We start from the raw sequence: 14,877 nt of genomic DNA on the forward strand, positions 1-14,877 counted from the left end.
GCCTGGCGCCGGCTGCGCTTTATCGCGGGCGGCTCCGGAGGTGAAGGGCGCGAGTGTGCCCGGTCCGGCTGCTCAGCGGTGGCCGCCGGAGCAGAGGGGCTTTATTTTCACCGTTGCCGCTTACCCGGAGCGGAGAGGAGCCGCAGGTCCCAGACGAGCTGTTTTCCCCTGATTTGGGGAGCTCGGGGAGGAAATCGCGTCCCCGCCAACCTTTACCGCGCCGGTAGGAAGCGCCGGGGCCGGGCAGCACCCGCCGGCCCTACGGCGTCTCCAGGCGCCGGTATTTCTTGCGGAGGATGGAAACTGGGTCCTTGAAGAGGACGGGGTCGAGGCGCAGCTGGGAGGGCACCAGGGGCATGTGGCCGAGCCAGGCCGCCAGCCGGTCGAGGCAGTCCTGCGGCTGCGAGAGGCGCGGGGTGCTGCCGGGGGTGGCCGCGTCCTTCCCCCCCGCCCGGGGCAGCCAGCGGGACCCGGGCGCGCCGGCACGGGGGGACACCGCGTCCCCCTTCCCCGTGTCCTACCGGCTGGTCCCCGGGCTGCTCGGGCTCCCGGCGCCGGGCCACCTTGACGGGCGGCAGCTTGGTGGCAGCGGCCACGAGGAGGTTGAGCAGGACGTCCTCGCAGGCACCGCCGCCGCCCAGGAGCCCCCGCGGCCCCGCCGGCACGGAGCGGACGAAGAGGCTGTGGTAGTACCTGGGGAGGGAGCGAGGCCGTGGGGGGAGGCCGGGGGGCGGCGGGGCGCCGGGGGGGCGGCGGCGGTACCTGTGGTAGAAGGCGGCGGCGGGCAGCACGATGGAGAGCTCGTTGCTGCGCTCGGCGCTGCAGCCCCAGCGCTGCCGCTCGGCGTCCCAGAAGTGGCGGCGCGCGGGGAAGCCCACGATGCGCTCGGGGAAGCTGCGCCACGCCGCGAAGGCGAAGTCCACCTGCGCCGGGACGGGACGGGACGGGATGGGATGGGACGGCGGCACCGCGGCGGCACCCGGGGCGGTGGCTCCCGCGTCCGGCTCCCGCCCGGCGCCCGTGGCCTCACCTCGCTGGTGGAGAGGCCGGCGTGCTCGTCCAGGCTCAGCACCGCGTCCGTCCGGATCTCCGCGTAGGGGAAGAAGCGGTCGCTGGGCTACGGGGGGAGAGTCAGGCGGGGACACGCTGCGGGAGGGGCGCCCCGGTGCTCCCTCCCCATGTCCCAGCTCCCTCCCCACGTCCTAGCTCCCTCCCCATGTCCCAGCTCCCTCCCTGTGTCCCGGTGCTCCCTCCTCACATCCCAGCTCCATCCCTGCATCCCAGCTCCATCCCCGCCTCTCGGTGGTCCCTCCCCGTGTCCCAGTGCTCCATCCTGGCTCCCTCCCCCCATCCCGGTGCTCCCTCCTGGCATCCCAGTGCTCCCTCCCCGCATTCCGGCTCCCTCCCTGCATCCCAGCTCCTTCCCTGCATCCCAGGGCTCCCTCCCTGCATCCCAGTTCCCTCCCTGCATCCCAGTTCCCTCCCCGCATCCCAGTGCTCCCCCCCCGCATCCCGGCCCCCACACCTCGGTCCCGCCGGGGATGACGCTCACGGGCACGGTGCTCCGGGGCCACTGCCCGCGGGGCGGCGGCGTCTCGCAGCTCCACAGCACCAGGATCTGTGGGCGGGGGGCGGCGGGGGGCAGCGGGGGGCCGGGGCCGGGGTGCCACCGCCGCTCGGCAGCTCTCCCCGCCGCCGGCCTCCGCCGGGCCTCGTCCCCGCGCCCGGAGCCGCGACGAGCAGCACGGGGCTCCGCCGCCTACCTGGGCGCAGTGCCGGGACGCGGAGACGGCCTGCAGCAGCCCGAGCAGGGGCGGCGAGGGGGGGACCCCGGCGCAGGAGGCCCGGACCAGGGCCGTGAACTTGTCGGACGGGCTGGAGCCTGCGTGGGCGGCACGGCGGTGTCAGGACATGCACTGAGCGTGCCGGACTCAGCCGGCGTCACCACCATCGGGACGTGCACCGAGCACGCCGCGCTCAGCCGGCGTCACCACCATCGGGACGTGCACCGAGCGTGCCGGACTCAGCCGGGGTCACCACCATCGGGACGTGCACTGAGTGCGCCACGCTCAGCCGGTGCCACCACCATCGGGACGTGCACCGAGCGGGCCGGGCTCAGCCGGTGCCGCCACCATCGGGACGTGCACCGAGCGGGCCGGGCTCAGCCGGTGCCGCCGCCGCCGGGGCCTACCCTGCTGCAGGTAGTAGAAGGGGAAGTCGCCGGGGCGCGTGGAGAAGTCGGGCAGCGCCAGGAGCCCCCCGGGCAGCGCGTTCCAGAAGAAGCGGGCGCGGGAGCGGTGCGGCGAGAGCCGGTCCCGGATGATCTGCGCGGGGAGACGCTGAGCACCCCGCGCCGTGCCGGGGGGGCGGCGGGGGGGCGGCGGGGCGCTCACCTCCAGCGTGGTGCGCACGATCTTGTCCACGGAGGAGAAGTAGGCGTCCCAGAGGAGCTGCGTCTGCTGCTGCAGGGCCAGCAGGCGCTCAGGGCCCACGCGGCGCACGGCGGAGGGGACCTGCGTGCCGCCGGCAGCACCCGTTTCCCACCGCGCCCCGCCGGCCCGGGGCTCCCGGGACTCCCGGCGCTGGCGGGGGGGGGGACTCGGCCGCGGTACCTGCAGCAGCAGCCTCTCGCTGGCCACGACGGCGGCTTTGCCCCAGTCGAGCACCTCGGAGAAGGGCAGCTCCCAGCCGTCGCTCAGCACCACGGGCACGCAGGCGGCCTGCGGCGGTGACAGCGGCGCTCGGGGACCCGCCGGGACCCCCGTGCGGCCCCCCCAAAGCCTCCTCCGCGCCCCGGTACCTGCAGCGCCTCCAGGAAGCGGAAGGAGCCCAGGCGCCGGCCCCGGGGGATGAGGCAGAAGGTGGAGTTGCGCAGCAGCTCCTGGTAGTCGAACCTGGGGAGAGGAAGGGGCCGGGGGTCACCAGCGCCCAGGGGGGCCGTCGGCGGGCCCAAAAACCCAGCATTGGTGTTACGCTGGGCCAGGCCCCGCTGCTCCCGTGCGCCGGCTCCCGGTGCCGGTCACGGCCGGGATGCGACGGGGAGGAAGAAGCGCGAGCGAGGCCGGGAGAGGCTGGTTGCGGGGCGCCGGAAAGCTGCAGGCTGAAAAGGAGCCGGGTTTTTTGCACGTGCTCACGAGACCCCAGCGGAGAGGCAGGAAAGGGGACGAAACCCGGCTTCGGAGACCCCCCAGCCAAGCAGGACCCCCGGGTCGGCCGAGGCACCGACCGTGGGAACATGGTGCCGGCCACGGGAAAGCGATGCTGCCTCTGCCCATCCCACATCCCGCGGGGCCGGGAAGGCTGCTGGGCTCATCCCGAGGGGCTGCGCCGTGCCGGCTCCGAGCCACCTCCCTCGCAGGCGGGCGGGCGGCCGGGGGGAGCTGGCGCCTGCCGGGCCCCCGAGACCCAGGTTTCCTGCTGGAAATGCCTCGCTCCTGGCGCGCGGCGCTTTCCGGGCAGCAGCCCGCCAGCGCTTCCTTGTTTTGTTACGGGGCCGGGCGCCGGCGGCTCCAGCCAGGCTTCCCCACTTTTCCCACTTCCCTTTGATTTTTAAAAATACCCCGGAGCGCTGCCCCCGGCCTCCCTGCAGCGGGCCGAGGCCGCGGCGCTGCCACAAGCCGCCCTTTATCCCGGCACAGAACGGGCTTGTTCGGGCGGTCCCCGGGCGCGAGGAGGGCGACGGAGCGGCGAACAAGGCCTTCCTCTTCTCCCGGCGCCGGCTCGGGGGGGGGGCAGTGTCCCGGGCGCTGCTCCTCCGCGCGTCCCCCCGGCCAGCCCCCGGCTGCGTCTCCCCCGGGAGGGAGGAAGGACCCCGGTCCCGGCGCAGAGGGAAGCAGGGAGCTGCCGGGAGTCCCGGGGGGATAAAGCGGCCCGGGCGGCCACGCAGCGCGCGAGCTTTTCGCCACGTGCTTCCCGCGCGTCTGCAGCCGAAACCCCCCCGGTGCAAATCCCCCATCCTTGCCAACAGCACGAGCGGATTAGCGGGGCCGGCGGGGGGGTGCATCGCCCTCCCTGCGCTCCTGGGCGCCTGCGCCCTCCGCGGCACCCTGCCTCCGGCTCCCGCCTCCGAGACCGGCTCCGCGCTCGCCTCCCGGCACCTCCGAAGGCGCTCGGAGGATGCTGCCGAGCGCGGCCGCCCCGGAGACGCCGGCGAGAGCCGGGAGCCGGCAGCTTGCAGGACCATCAGCCGAGGCTGGGGGGGGGGGCGCATTTTGGGCCCCTTTCCAAGAAAAACCCTGCTTTTGGGGAGGGCAGGAGGGGGGTGAAGGACAGCGTCGTTGCTCGGAGCTAGGGAAGAGGGACACGGCATCCGCCGCACCGCCGGCGGCGAAGAGCCGCTCCCGCTGCATCGCCCGAACTTTAATACCGGGCAGGAAAATCCCGAGCAGCCAGCGTGGCCGCCTCTCCCAGCGCCGCAACGCGCTGCTTTTCGGGGCCTCCGCGCTCCTCCGGGGTTGCTCCCGCCTCGCCGCGGCCCCCCGCGTCCCCCTCCCGCCCCGACTCACTTCTCGTAGTCGGCGTGATCCCGGTCGCAGCGCGCGTCCTTGCGCCTCTGCCAGCCCCGGCCGTGGCGGCAGCTGGTGAGCGAGACGACGTCCTTGCCGTCGTGGAGGCGGCGCAGGGCGTTCCTGGTGCCGGAGCCGATGCCCGTGAGGTACCTCTTCCCCTTGAACACCAGCAAGTACTTCTTCCGCGGCGGCAGCGCGCGCTGGCGGAGGCAGCCCGGCTCGCCGCCCTTCCGCGGGTGCTCGGCGGGGAAGAGCGGGAGGGAGACGTCGAAGCCGGGCCGGAAGGTCTCGGCGCGGGCGCTGGCCCTGGCCAGCATGGCCTGCCCGCTGTCGAAGCCCAGCTCCTCCGCGTAGTCGGGCCAGGTGCCCGAGTAGAGGGTGAAAATCAGGTGGTTGCGGCCGCCGTTCCAGAGGGCAGAGGCGCGGAGCTTCTCGCCGACGCCGGGGACGTAGCGGGCGGAGAGGCGGTCGCGGTCCAGCGTGTCGATGCCCAGCACGAAGAGGCAGGCGGCCCCGGCGTCGGCCGTGCGGTAGCCGGACTCCTCGATGGACGCCAGGATGTTGAGGTAGGCGTCCGACACGGGCACGCCCGCCTCCCGCGGGTACACGAACACTTTGAAGCCGTGCTGCTCGCAGCGGGAGCGGTCGAAGCAGGTTTCCATGCGGCAGCGGCGGCGCTGGTGGGTGCCGAGCCGGGCCGCCCGCCGGGCCTTGGGTGACGGCGACGGGGCGGCTCCATCGCCCTCGAGCTCCCCGGCACCTGCGAAGCTTTGGAGCAGGGACCCATCCGCCCAGCGGGGCCACCTCCCCGGCGCCTCGGCTTTCGGGCTGGAAAAGGAGGCGGCGCGGCGCAGCCGGTCCGCTCCGAAGAAAAGCAGGAGGCAGGAGGCCAGGAGAGCCAGGAGGAGGTATTTCGTCCCGGTCTGCATAGGTTCACGCGCGGCCCCCGCTCCTCAACCGGCTGCGAACGGCCGCCGCGAGCGCCCAGGTCCTAACTGCCGAGCAGGAGGTGGGAGGGCGCCAGGGCCCCGTCCCCGTCCCGTGTCCCTTCCGGTGGGTGCGTGGCAGCGCCGAAGCCACCGCAGCCTGGCACCGGGACCGGGCTCCCCGCGGCTGCGCCCTTCCCGGGGGGGTTTCGCTCCGCTTCTCCTTACCGCGGGCACCGCGCGCAGGGAAAGGGCGGCTCGTCCCGCGCCCCGTGCCGGTGGCATCGCCCGCTAGGCCGGCCTGCCGCGGGGACCCGCCGCCCCCCGGGCCTTCCTCATCGCCCCCCCCTTCCTCCTCTTCCTCCTCCTCCCGGGGGTCCCCAGCCGGGCGCCTCTGCCCGCGCTGCCTGGGGGGTGGCTGCTTGTCGGTCGCTCTGTCTGTCCGTCCCCTTCCTAGGCTGTCTGTGCCCCCCCCGCCCCGTCCCCTTGCCCGTCAGTCTGTCCCCTGCTCACTGCCCCGTCCCCCCGCCGGCCTGCCGCCCCGGTCCGGGCCCCCCGTGGGTCTGCCCGTGCCCCCCCCGTCCGTGACCCGCGTGGGTCTGCCCGTGCCCCCCCCGTCCGTGACCCGCGTGGGTCGCTCCGTGACCCCCCCGTCCGTGACCCCCGTGGGTCGCTCCGTGCCCCCCCCCCCGTCTGGACCCCCCGTGGGTCAGTCCGTGCCCCCCCCGTCCGGGCGCCCCGTGGGTCGCTCCGCCGCCGCCGCGCCCGGCCGCATCTGTTGCACCGCGTTCGGTTCCCACCGCCACAACATTCCGCCCCGGCCACGCCCACCCGCCTCCCATTGGCTGCCCGCCGCCCCCGTGGGCGTGGCCTCCGCCGCGGAGGGGGCGTGTCCCGGAGAACCCCCCGCTGCGGCGCGCTCCCATTGGCCGCTCGCCGGAGGCCGGCGACGCGGCGCGGCGCGGCCCACGTGGGCCGGGGGTTCCCCTGGGCCGGGGGGACCCCGCGGGGGGGGCCCGGACCCCCGAGCCCGGAGCAGCCCCTGGTACAAAACCGCCCCTTTTCCCCGCCCGCGCGGGCTGGGCAGGTTTGGGGCGCTGCCGCTGCCCCCACGCGCCCCCGGCCCGGCCGGCGGTGACATCCCGGCCCGCCGGAGCCTCGCGGAATTAGTTCCCAGGCGGGCAGGGGATTATCCGCGCCGCACCCGGGCGCGTTGGGGCGTAAGCGGATTAAAGCAAAGCCTGGGCCGTTCGGGTGAAAAGCGAGGAAACCTGGAGCGCGCCAGGCCCGGGAAGGGGCCGGTGCCGGGGAGAGGGAAAACCCGCTTGGGGCCGGTGCCGCCGAGGCGGCTCCGTAGTTACAGAGTTTTCCTGGAGAGCTCGGCGGTGCCTCGAAGCCGCAGCCCCGCGGCCGGGCTGGCGGAGCAGGTCCGGCCGTGGGAGCATCGCCGCGCCGGGAGCGCGGGGCCGACGACGGCTGCAAAGCCCGGTCCCGGCCCTTTGCTCCGGGGGGGCCTCGCCAGGGCTGGGCGCAGGGGCAGGATCAGCCCCCTCGGCTCCCCCCAGCGCAGCCCTGGAGCTGGGGCCGTGCGCTGGTGCAGACGGGGAGCTGCCATCCTGGCATACTGGTGGCACTGGGAGCTGCGGCCCAGCACTGGTGCTACTGGGAGTTCTCGTGCATGAGCACTGGGGCATGCTGGGGGGCACTGGGAGCTCTGGGCATCACTGGGAGCTCTGGGCATCACTGGGGGGCACTGTCAGCTGGGGAATGGCAGACACTGGGAGCTGGGAGCACTGGGAGACACTGGGAGCTGTAGTTCAGCAGAGGACACTGGTCCAGTCCACGGGGGTGCTGGGAGGTGTGGTCCAGGACCCGGGGCATGCTGGGAATTGTAGTACCTGGAGCACAAGGAATACCGGGAATTGCAGCACTCCCACCCCAGGGGCTGCTGGGAGCTGTAGTTCTGCACAGCCGGGGCGCAGGGCGCTGTCCCCGCCTGTCCCTGGGGGCTCTGGTGGGTGCTCTGGGCTGGCGGCCACTTGCATTTAGCCCTGCGCTGCCCCCTCGCTCGTGCTGCCCTGTGCACTGCCCTCTTGCTCGCACACAGCCCTGCACTGCCCTCTTGCTCGCGCACAGCCCTGCGCTGCCCCCTCGCTCGTGCTGCCCTGTGCACTGCCCTCTTGCTCACGCACAGCCCTGCACTGCCCTCTTGCTCGCACAGCCCTGCGCTGCCCTCTTGCTCGCGCACAGCCCTGCACTGCCCTCTTGCTCGCACAGCCCTGCGCTGCCCTCTTGCTCGCACACCACGTGATCCATCCCCTGGCTCCACAGGGCCTCTGTGAGCTGCCCCGCTGCCTGGCCCCGTGGGGACTCTCGGGCCGTGGGCTGCTGGCCCAGGAGCACAGCGCGGCTGGGGGGCACAGCGTGGCCGGGGGGGGCAGCACCCAGCAGGGTTTCGGAGACCCCCATCTGCACCGTTGGGCACTAAAGAGCCTTAAAACCTGCCTCTCCGCCCCGGCGGTGCTGGATGCTGCCTGCGGCCGGGGAGTGAACTGAGCCTGGGCTCCGAGCAGACGCGGGGGCTTTGCCGGAGCAGGCGACCTGCAGGGCTGCCGGGGGCGGTCGCCGTCCACGGGAAACGCAGCCGGGCAAAGTGCGAGCGGCGGAGGCGGAAACGGGGCCCAGGAGTCCCGGCTTCGCCTCCCGCTGCAATTCGGAAGCGCGGGAACGGGGAGCTTCGGGTCTCCTCCCGCGGCCCCGCCAGCGCGCATCGGACCGCGGCTTGGCAAAGCGCGGCTGGCGGGGGGGAGCAGGAGGATCTGACCCCGCGCCTCTGCCCCGGCTCGGCATGGGTGCCGCAGCGGTGCTGGCGCTGCCCCGGCCCACCGGCCCGCACCCCGTGGGCTGCGCCGACGTGATGGTGGGCCGCGCGCCGCAGGTAGGCCCCGGCCGCAGGGGCGATGCCGCGAAGCCGCGATGCCGGGTGCCTCGGCCCCACGGTGCCCCGCTCCCCCTCTCCCCGCAGGGGCTCTTCCTCCGCCTCTTCTACCCCTGCGCGTCCCGCGCCGGGGCCCGCCGGCCGCTCTGGCTGCCCCGCTCCGAGTACGGCGGCGGCCTGGCCGACTTCCTCGGCCGGAGCCGGTGGTGGTGCGCGCCCCTGCTCGCCGCCGCCTTCGGTAAGGGGGCTGCCCGCCCCACGGGGACCCCCCCCCACGGCTCCCGGGCGGCCGTGTCCGCCCTTTTCCCAGGAAACGCTCCCCAGCGGGCGCCGCTTCCCCGCAGGCACCTGCAGAGTCCCGGCGAGCTGGAACGGGCCCTTCGAGCCCGGCAGCGCCCGGTACCCGCTGATCATCTTCTCCCACGGCCTGGGAGCGTTTCGGTAAGGCGTCCCGCCGCGCCACGGGGCTTTGCTCCCCGGGCCCCCCCCCCGGCTGGCGGCAGTGGCCCTGACTCGGCCTCCCCGGCGCAGCACCGCGTACTCGGCCGTCTGCACCGAGCTGGCGTCCCGGGGCTTCGTGGTGGCAGCGCTGGAGCACAGGTGGGCGCCTGGGTGGCCGGGGCTCCGCTCGGCGCCTCCGCGTTGTCCCGAATCCGGTGGGATCGCCTGCCTCACGGGGCCGCCGGACCTCCCGCAGGGACGGCTCTGCCTCCGCCACGTATTTCTGCGCAGCTGCGGCCGGCACAGCGGCACAGCGGGAGCAGTGGATCCCCTACAGCCGGGTCCCCCCTGGGCAGAAGGAGTTTCCCTTCCGGAACGAGCAGGTACTGGGTCAGGGATGCGCCGGCGGCGAGGGGGGCCGGAGGCAGGGACCCGCGGCAATGGGGCAGCGCTGGCAAGGCCAAACCCTGCTGGGTCTCCGCGGAGGGAGCCGCCCGTCCTGCCTCCGGAGGCCTTTTCCTTGCAAGCGGAAGGAAAAAGATCCATTTAACCAGTTTGCATCCTTGTGGGAGCTGAGCGTGGTGTCCCAAAGCGGCTCAGGGACACGGACCGCAGCGTCGGGGAGGACCTGGCCCTCGGTTTGCAGGATGGAGGCGCCGGGTTAACGCCTCTCGCTCCAGATTCATCAGCGAGCAGACGAGTGCGTGCGAGGGCTTCGGCTCTTCGAGGACATCAGCCGCGGTGAATCGGTCCCCAACGTCCTTCCCGGGGACTTCGACCTGTCGGTGCTGCAGGTGGGTCGCGCCGTCTGTGCCGCGGGCACCCCCCCCCGCCCCGGGCTTCGCGCTGGCTGGGAGCGGGTTCAGGCCCTGGTGGTGCCTTCGGGGCAGGATCAGGCCTCGCCGCGTGCGAGTTTTGCCCCCTGAAGCAAGCAGGGGTCTGCGCAGAGCCACGGCCGCCTCCGCTTTTCGTTGCCTCTCTTCCCCTTTCCTCCTCCCCGAGCGCTGGAGAAGCCCCGGCTCCTTCCTCGAGGTTCGGGCGCAGGCTCCTCTCGCCGTCTCCCCCTCGCAGGACAGCATCGACCTCACCAGAGTTGCCGTCATGGGCCATTCCTTCGGCGGTGCCACGGCGGTGCTGGCCACCGTGAAGGAGCCCCGATTCCGGTGAGGAGCCCGGGGCGGCTGCCGGCAGAGGCTGGGAGCCTCCAGGAGCCTCCGGGAGCCGGCGGGGAGGGAAGCCGCGGTGCCCAGCGTGTCCGTCCCGCCGCAGGTGCGCGGTGGCCCTCGACGCCTGGATGTTCCCCTTGGAGCACGCGCTGTACCCGCGGGTGAGCAAGCCCGTGCTCTTCCTCAACACGGAGACGTTCCAGACGCCAGAAAGCGTTGCCAGGATGAGGAGGCTCAGCTCCAGAAACGGCCAGACGAAGATAGTGACCCTCCTGTGAGTCCAGCGCTCGGGCCCTGGGCGGGAGACGCGCACCCTTCTCCCCATCCTCTTCCCCATCCCTCTCCCCGGACGGCCTCTCCGTAGCTCTGGCTGACGCAGGTCCCTTCCCCTGCGCAGGGGCTCCGTGCACTGGAGCCAGACCGACTTCATCTTCCTGACCGGGAGGCTCCTCAGCCGCATCTTCAGCGTGGGGGGCACCCTCGACCCCTGCAAGGGCCTGGCCATCACCAGCCGGGCGGCCCTGGCCTTCCTGCAAAGGCACCTGGGTGCGGCATGGGCTGGGGCTCGGGGGGGCTCGGGACCCCCCCAGCTCGCAGGGCGGGGAGGAGGCACGGGGTCCGGCCAGGCTGATAACTGCTGGAATGACCCCGGGATCTCTGCCCCGTGCAGACCTGACCGAGGAGTTTGACCAGTGGGACCACCTCCTCGACGGCATCGGCGACTCGGTCGTTGCAGGAGCACCCTTCTGCCGCTCCAGCCTCTAGCCCGCGCCCCGCGGAGCCGGCTGCCAGGAAAGCAGCCGCTTCTCCTCCCAAAGAGCCGTTCAGCAACGAGCCTCCAAGGGCGCAAGGTCCCGGGGAGAGCGGGGCCTGGGCACCGCGCTTGCAGGACGGTTGCACCAGCGTCCCGCGGCTGCGGCGCTCACCGACGGCACCGGGAGACCCCCGCTGCGGATCCCGCCACGGCAGCCGCTCTGCGCGCCGAGACCTGCCGGGGAGCTGAGGAATAAAATCCCTGGGGGCAACGAGTGCGTCCCGGCTGCTTGACACCCTTCTTGCGCACACACGGGACGTGGGTGCTGATCCCTCGCTGGGCCTGCCGGGCTCTGCTGTCGCTGCAGCTGTTCGGACACATCTGGCAGGAGCAGGCGGAGGGTTGGTTACCGGTGGGTCCCCGATAGCTTGGCCAGGGCCCAGGGAAGCAGCACAAAGAAAGATGCAGCATTAGGGCTCCCAGCACAAAGGCGACGAAAACCCGTTTGCTGTTGCAGAAAATGGAGCAGGTTGCTGACCCAAGCCCAAAATTTGGAGAAAGGGAAAGGTTTTAAACAAGAGGCCGCCTGGAAGTGTCTTTGAGCTTGTCACCTCGACAGCAAAGGGGGGTGAAACGGGGAGCGAGACCCGCTCGAGGGACAGGAGGGAGATGGCCCAGCCTGGCCGCACGGCGTAAAGAGCAACGCTGCTGCAGACAGGCTGCAGGCACGAGCACGTGTTGGCGACGGGACTAAACCGCTTCAGAAGTATCTATGATACATTCCCGGGTAATACCGGGGGTCTTAGAGCAAGGGGGGCTTTCCAAGGAGGCTCTGATCCTCAGCTGTCGTGAAGCAGCACGGCAGCGCTGCAGCCCACGGAGCCGCACGGGTTCCCCGCTCCGAGCCTCCCCGGCTTCCTCCCGGGCACTGCGGCGGGAGAGGCGGCAGGCGCTCCCGGACACGCGGCTGCGGCAGCTGCTTTAAATCTCCCGGATCACGGCACGCCATCTGCGTTCCCATTGTCCCTTCCCGGCGTTCCCGCTGGGAGATGCGCGGGGCGACGGCGCTGCCAGCCCTCACTTGGCTTTGTCGCTCCCGTTAACGCTGCCGGTCGCTCCCGTCCCCGGGAAGGCTGCTCCGAACGGAGGGTGGGCTCGGACGGCGTGGGCCGTTCCTCAGCCGGTGGCAGCAGGGGACATGGGTGCTGGGGGCCCGAGCCAGCAGAGCGCTCAGGGCTGCTCCTGCGAGGAAAAGGGAACCGAAAAGCACCGGCTCCCACTCTCTGCAGGAGCAGCGGGGAAGTATTCCCACGCTTCCTCAGTTCTCCTGTGGGATGCAGGACTGGTGTCCTCCAAGACCCCGGTGGTTTTGAGTCTTCCAGACTTTCTAAACCGATTTACTGATGGCCCTAACGCACCCTCTCCGCCCCGGCGCTGCGCGCTGGCCGAGGAAGCCTGGGCACCGTGCCGCTGCCGTGCTGAGGCTGCGCGGGGACATCCAAGGTCAGCGCGTGCACTGGATCATGCGGGAAAGCTCATGGGTGAGGAGGAGACGCCTCGTAGCAGCGAGAGACAGCGGCTGGTGCGGAAATCACGGCCCATTTCGCCCTCGAATTGGCGCTGCCCGGGATCTGTTCTGACAGCGACACGGGCGCAGCTCACGCCGCCCGGCTCCAGCGCAGCACAGCTGAGGGAGGCCATAAATTCTGCAAGACTCTTATGTAAAGGCTTTTGGGAAGGGGGGGGGGGGGGACCAGCCTGTGCTTTGCTCGGAGGGTGACTCGGAAAAATGTTAACCCTTCGGTTCGCAGAAAGCTGCTTTCATCATTCCCGGTGCACGTGGGGCTGGGGAAGGGGGGAGCGGGCCGGTGTCCTTCTGCCTGGCCCTGCATCCTGCTCACGTTTCCCGCTCCCCTTGCCAAAGTCAGCCCGTGTTCCCAATTCCCTGTGTGCCTCTGGGATAAAACGCTGCCAGATCAGCTGGGCGTTGCTGCCGGACGGTCAAGGCCACTGCTGAGCCCCTCGGAGCAGGGGCCGCGGGATGCTCGGGTATCCAGCCCCAGCGCGGGGCCTGGAGGCCTCTGTGCCACTGCTCTTGCTGCTGGGGCTTGAACAAGTCTTAGTGCCTCAGTTTCCCCATCTCCTAATGCAGTGCTCTGAGACGCCAGGGCGAAGGATTAATTCTCCATCCTTCTCCAGGCAGATCTGTTGTTTCCGTGTTGGTTCCAGGCTCCTGTTTGAAGCAGAAGGAAGAGGAGAGTTTGGAGAAGGCCCTGATGTCGCTCTGGCAAGCCAGACACCCTCTTTCCTTCGCTCCGTCAGCCTCCCTCTGCTCCTCCATGTGCTCTGGCGGTGCAGGAGCCCTTTCTGAGCCCTTTCCTGCTTCCCTGACACTCTGCATCAGCTTTAAAATCCAGCCCAGAGCCATCCCTTCGGGCAGCCTCCGCCCGCGAGCGGCTCTCTCTTCCCCCCTCCTTTGCACGCTCCCATCTCCGGCCCGGCGACAGCCGGCATGAAAGATGCAGCATGAATCCCCAGCGGCACGGAGCGAGCAAGGAAGGTGTTTCCGCCGCTTCCCGGGTCAATTGGCTCATTTTCCTGGGCCCCAGAGGTCACAGAGATGAGCCAGCGCTGCCAGAGTCAGCATTTCGCAGGTGGTAACGGAGCCACACCATGCTCGGCAGTGACAAAGAGCATTGTCCCCTGCCACCTGCCTGGGCCGGGCAGCGGCCGTGGGAGCCCTCCTGGGCCTTCGGGGTGGCCGAGCCCGCTCCGCACTTGCCTGCACCGCATGGGAAGGGTTTTCTGGGCGCTAAGAAGCCATGCTCAGGAGCACGGGAGGGAAATAACCTCCCTGCTGTCCTGGCCACCGCTCCTGGGCACTGGGGTGTCGGCACCTTGGTCACCCAGCTGCAGAGCCAGAGCTCAGCCGTCCCCTGCCCTGCAGCATTGTGCTCCGGGAAGGGGTCACTTCCAGCCAAGCATTTCAACGTGATCTGCTTTAATATGCAGACCGGTGGCTTTAAAAACAAACAAACGAAAAGAAAGCTGCCCATTTATATTCCCCTCACAGCCGTGCTTGCATGGTGGCTGGGGCGTGCATGGATGCGCTCCTCCAACGCGCGGCTCATCTCCGCAGAGCCACCTCCATCCTCTGACCTGCCTCGACTCCAAAGCCACCGCTCAGAGCTGAAACCCCAAATCTCAATATCTTAAAGCTGAGAGGTTTCCTGCCGTCCTCCCCACCGCTCCCGCTCCCCGGGGAAGCCCCTCGCAGCCGGCGGCTCCCCCCCTGCCCAGCGCACGCAGCAAACCCGAGTCGCCTGCAGAGCCTCATCCAGAATCTGCTGCTGCTGCGAAAGCCTCGTTTCCTCCTCCTTCCCTGTTGGTTTAATTAATGCAAATTGAAACATGTGTTAAAACCGCCTTTTAATTACTATAACACTTACTGTCGGGTTGGGTTTTTTTTTTCCTTTTTCTTGTATTTTTAAGGAAAAAAGCCATGCCTGGATTCACGAGGGCTGAGGAAGGCGTGCAGCCCTGTGAGCCCGTGAGACCCGCGCGGGGTTTGCTGGGGAGCGCGGGGTGCGGCAGGCGCGGTGCTAACCCAGCTCCTCATCCCAGCCCGGGCTGGGATCTGCGTGGTGAGTATACGCTTGTTGTTATATCGATTTTTCCACTGGCAAATCAAAACTCGGGCGATTCCCCGAATTGCTATCGTTTAATGCACCGGCTTCCAGGCTGCCTTGAGCGGGAAAGCCTGGACTTTTGCAATGGCCAGGGATTCAACTCAACTCTGTCTTCCGCCAAAGCACCGGTGTCTGCTACTCGAGTCATGAGCGGCACCGGGGCTCGGCAGGGCGGCTGCCCTCGAGCCACGGTGCCGGCTGGGCACGCTGCGCTGTGGGGTGCCCCGAGCGCTTGGAAGATGCAACTGTTTTTCCAACAGCATTGGGTTTTAGCTCTGCGGTGAAGCCGCGTTTCAGGCTGGAGCCGTCTGCCGCTGCCCGCACGCGCCAGGAGAGGCCATCCCTGCAAAATGGGTGACACAAGGGCGGAGAAGGGACACTGAGGCGCCGGGGAGGGAGGGTACACGTCAGGTCTCTCTAGTTCCAGGCCAAAGCAGCCCTGAAACACATCAGAG

At 70.4% G+C, this 14,877-nt stretch overlaps 2 protein-coding genes across 4 annotated transcripts; one reads left to right on the forward strand and one right to left on the reverse strand.

Moving 5' to 3' along the window:
• Window positions 1–36: 36 nt before the first annotated feature.
• On the reverse strand, window positions 37–5,959 carry EXTL1 (exostosin like glycosyltransferase 1). 2 transcript variants are annotated; one of them, XM_064525060.1, is made up of 11 exons: window positions 4,506–5,959; window positions 2,801–2,894; window positions 2,613–2,720; window positions 2,394–2,513; window positions 2,192–2,324; window positions 1,764–1,882; window positions 1,526–1,618; window positions 1,031–1,117; window positions 763–923; window positions 522–681; window positions 37–400 (listed from the first exon to the last, which is right to left on the reverse strand). In XM_064525060.1, exons 1-11 carry the CDS (start codon window positions 5,435–5,437, stop codon window positions 260–262), a joined length of 2,148 nt encoding a protein of 715 aa, XP_064381130.1. In that variant the 5' UTR covers window positions 5,438–5,959; the 3' UTR covers window positions 37–259. The 2 variants fall into 2 exon arrangements, with proteins under 2 accessions (XP_064381130.1, XP_064381129.1); XM_064525059.1 differs by having other exon boundaries at window positions 522–693; window positions 4,506–5,956.
• A 1,694-nt stretch (window positions 5,960–7,653) lies between these two features.
• PAFAH2 (platelet activating factor acetylhydrolase 2) lies at window positions 7,654–11,004 on the forward strand. 2 transcript variants are annotated; one of them, XM_026098071.2, is made up of 10 exons: window positions 7,668–8,372; window positions 8,460–8,610; window positions 8,717–8,813; window positions 8,904–8,972; window positions 9,070–9,196; window positions 9,494–9,607; window positions 9,885–9,976; window positions 10,083–10,253; window positions 10,377–10,525; window positions 10,650–11,004. In XM_026098071.2, exons 1-10 carry the CDS (start codon window positions 8,283–8,285, stop codon window positions 10,742–10,744), a joined length of 1,155 nt encoding a protein of 384 aa, XP_025953856.2. In that variant the 5' UTR covers window positions 7,668–8,282; the 3' UTR covers window positions 10,745–11,004. The 2 variants fall into 2 exon arrangements, with proteins under 2 accessions (XP_064381133.1, XP_025953856.2); XM_064525063.1 differs by lacking the exon at window positions 10,377–10,525 and having other exon boundaries at window positions 7,654–8,372.
• The last annotated feature ends 3,873 nt before the right edge of the window (window positions 11,005–14,877 follow it).

Source organism: Dromaius novaehollandiae, chromosome 23 (genome assembly GCF_036370855.1).
Source record: "Dromaius novaehollandiae isolate bDroNov1 chromosome 23, bDroNov1.hap1, whole genome shotgun sequence".
Taxonomy (NCBI): domain Eukaryota; kingdom Metazoa; phylum Chordata; class Aves; order Casuariiformes; family Dromaiidae; genus Dromaius; species Dromaius novaehollandiae.

Coding starts and splice junctions, on each gene's coding strand:
- EXTL1 (XM_064525059.1), bottom strand. CDS start 5,437: ATGCAGACCGGGACGAAATACCTCCTCCTGGCTCTCCTGGCCTCCTGC. Junction 1,118..1,525: donor TCATCCCCGGCGGGACCGAG/GTGTGGGGGCCG, acceptor CTCCCCCCGTAG/CCCAGCGACCGCTTCTTCCC. Junction 694..762: donor GCCGCCGCCTTCTACCACAG/GTACCGCCGCCG, acceptor CTCCCTCCCCAG/GTACTACCACAGCCTCTTCG.
- PAFAH2 (XM_026098071.2), top strand. CDS start 8,283: ATGGGTGCCGCAGCGGTGCTGGCGCTGCCCCGGCCCACCGGCCCGCAC. Junction 8,973..9,069: donor GTGGCAGCGCTGGAGCACAG/GTGGGCGCCTGG, acceptor GACCTCCCGCAG/GGACGGCTCTGCCTCCGCCA. Junction 9,977..10,082: donor GTGAAGGAGCCCCGATTCCG/GTGAGGAGCCCG, acceptor GTCCCGCCGCAG/GTGCGCGGTGGCCCTCGACG.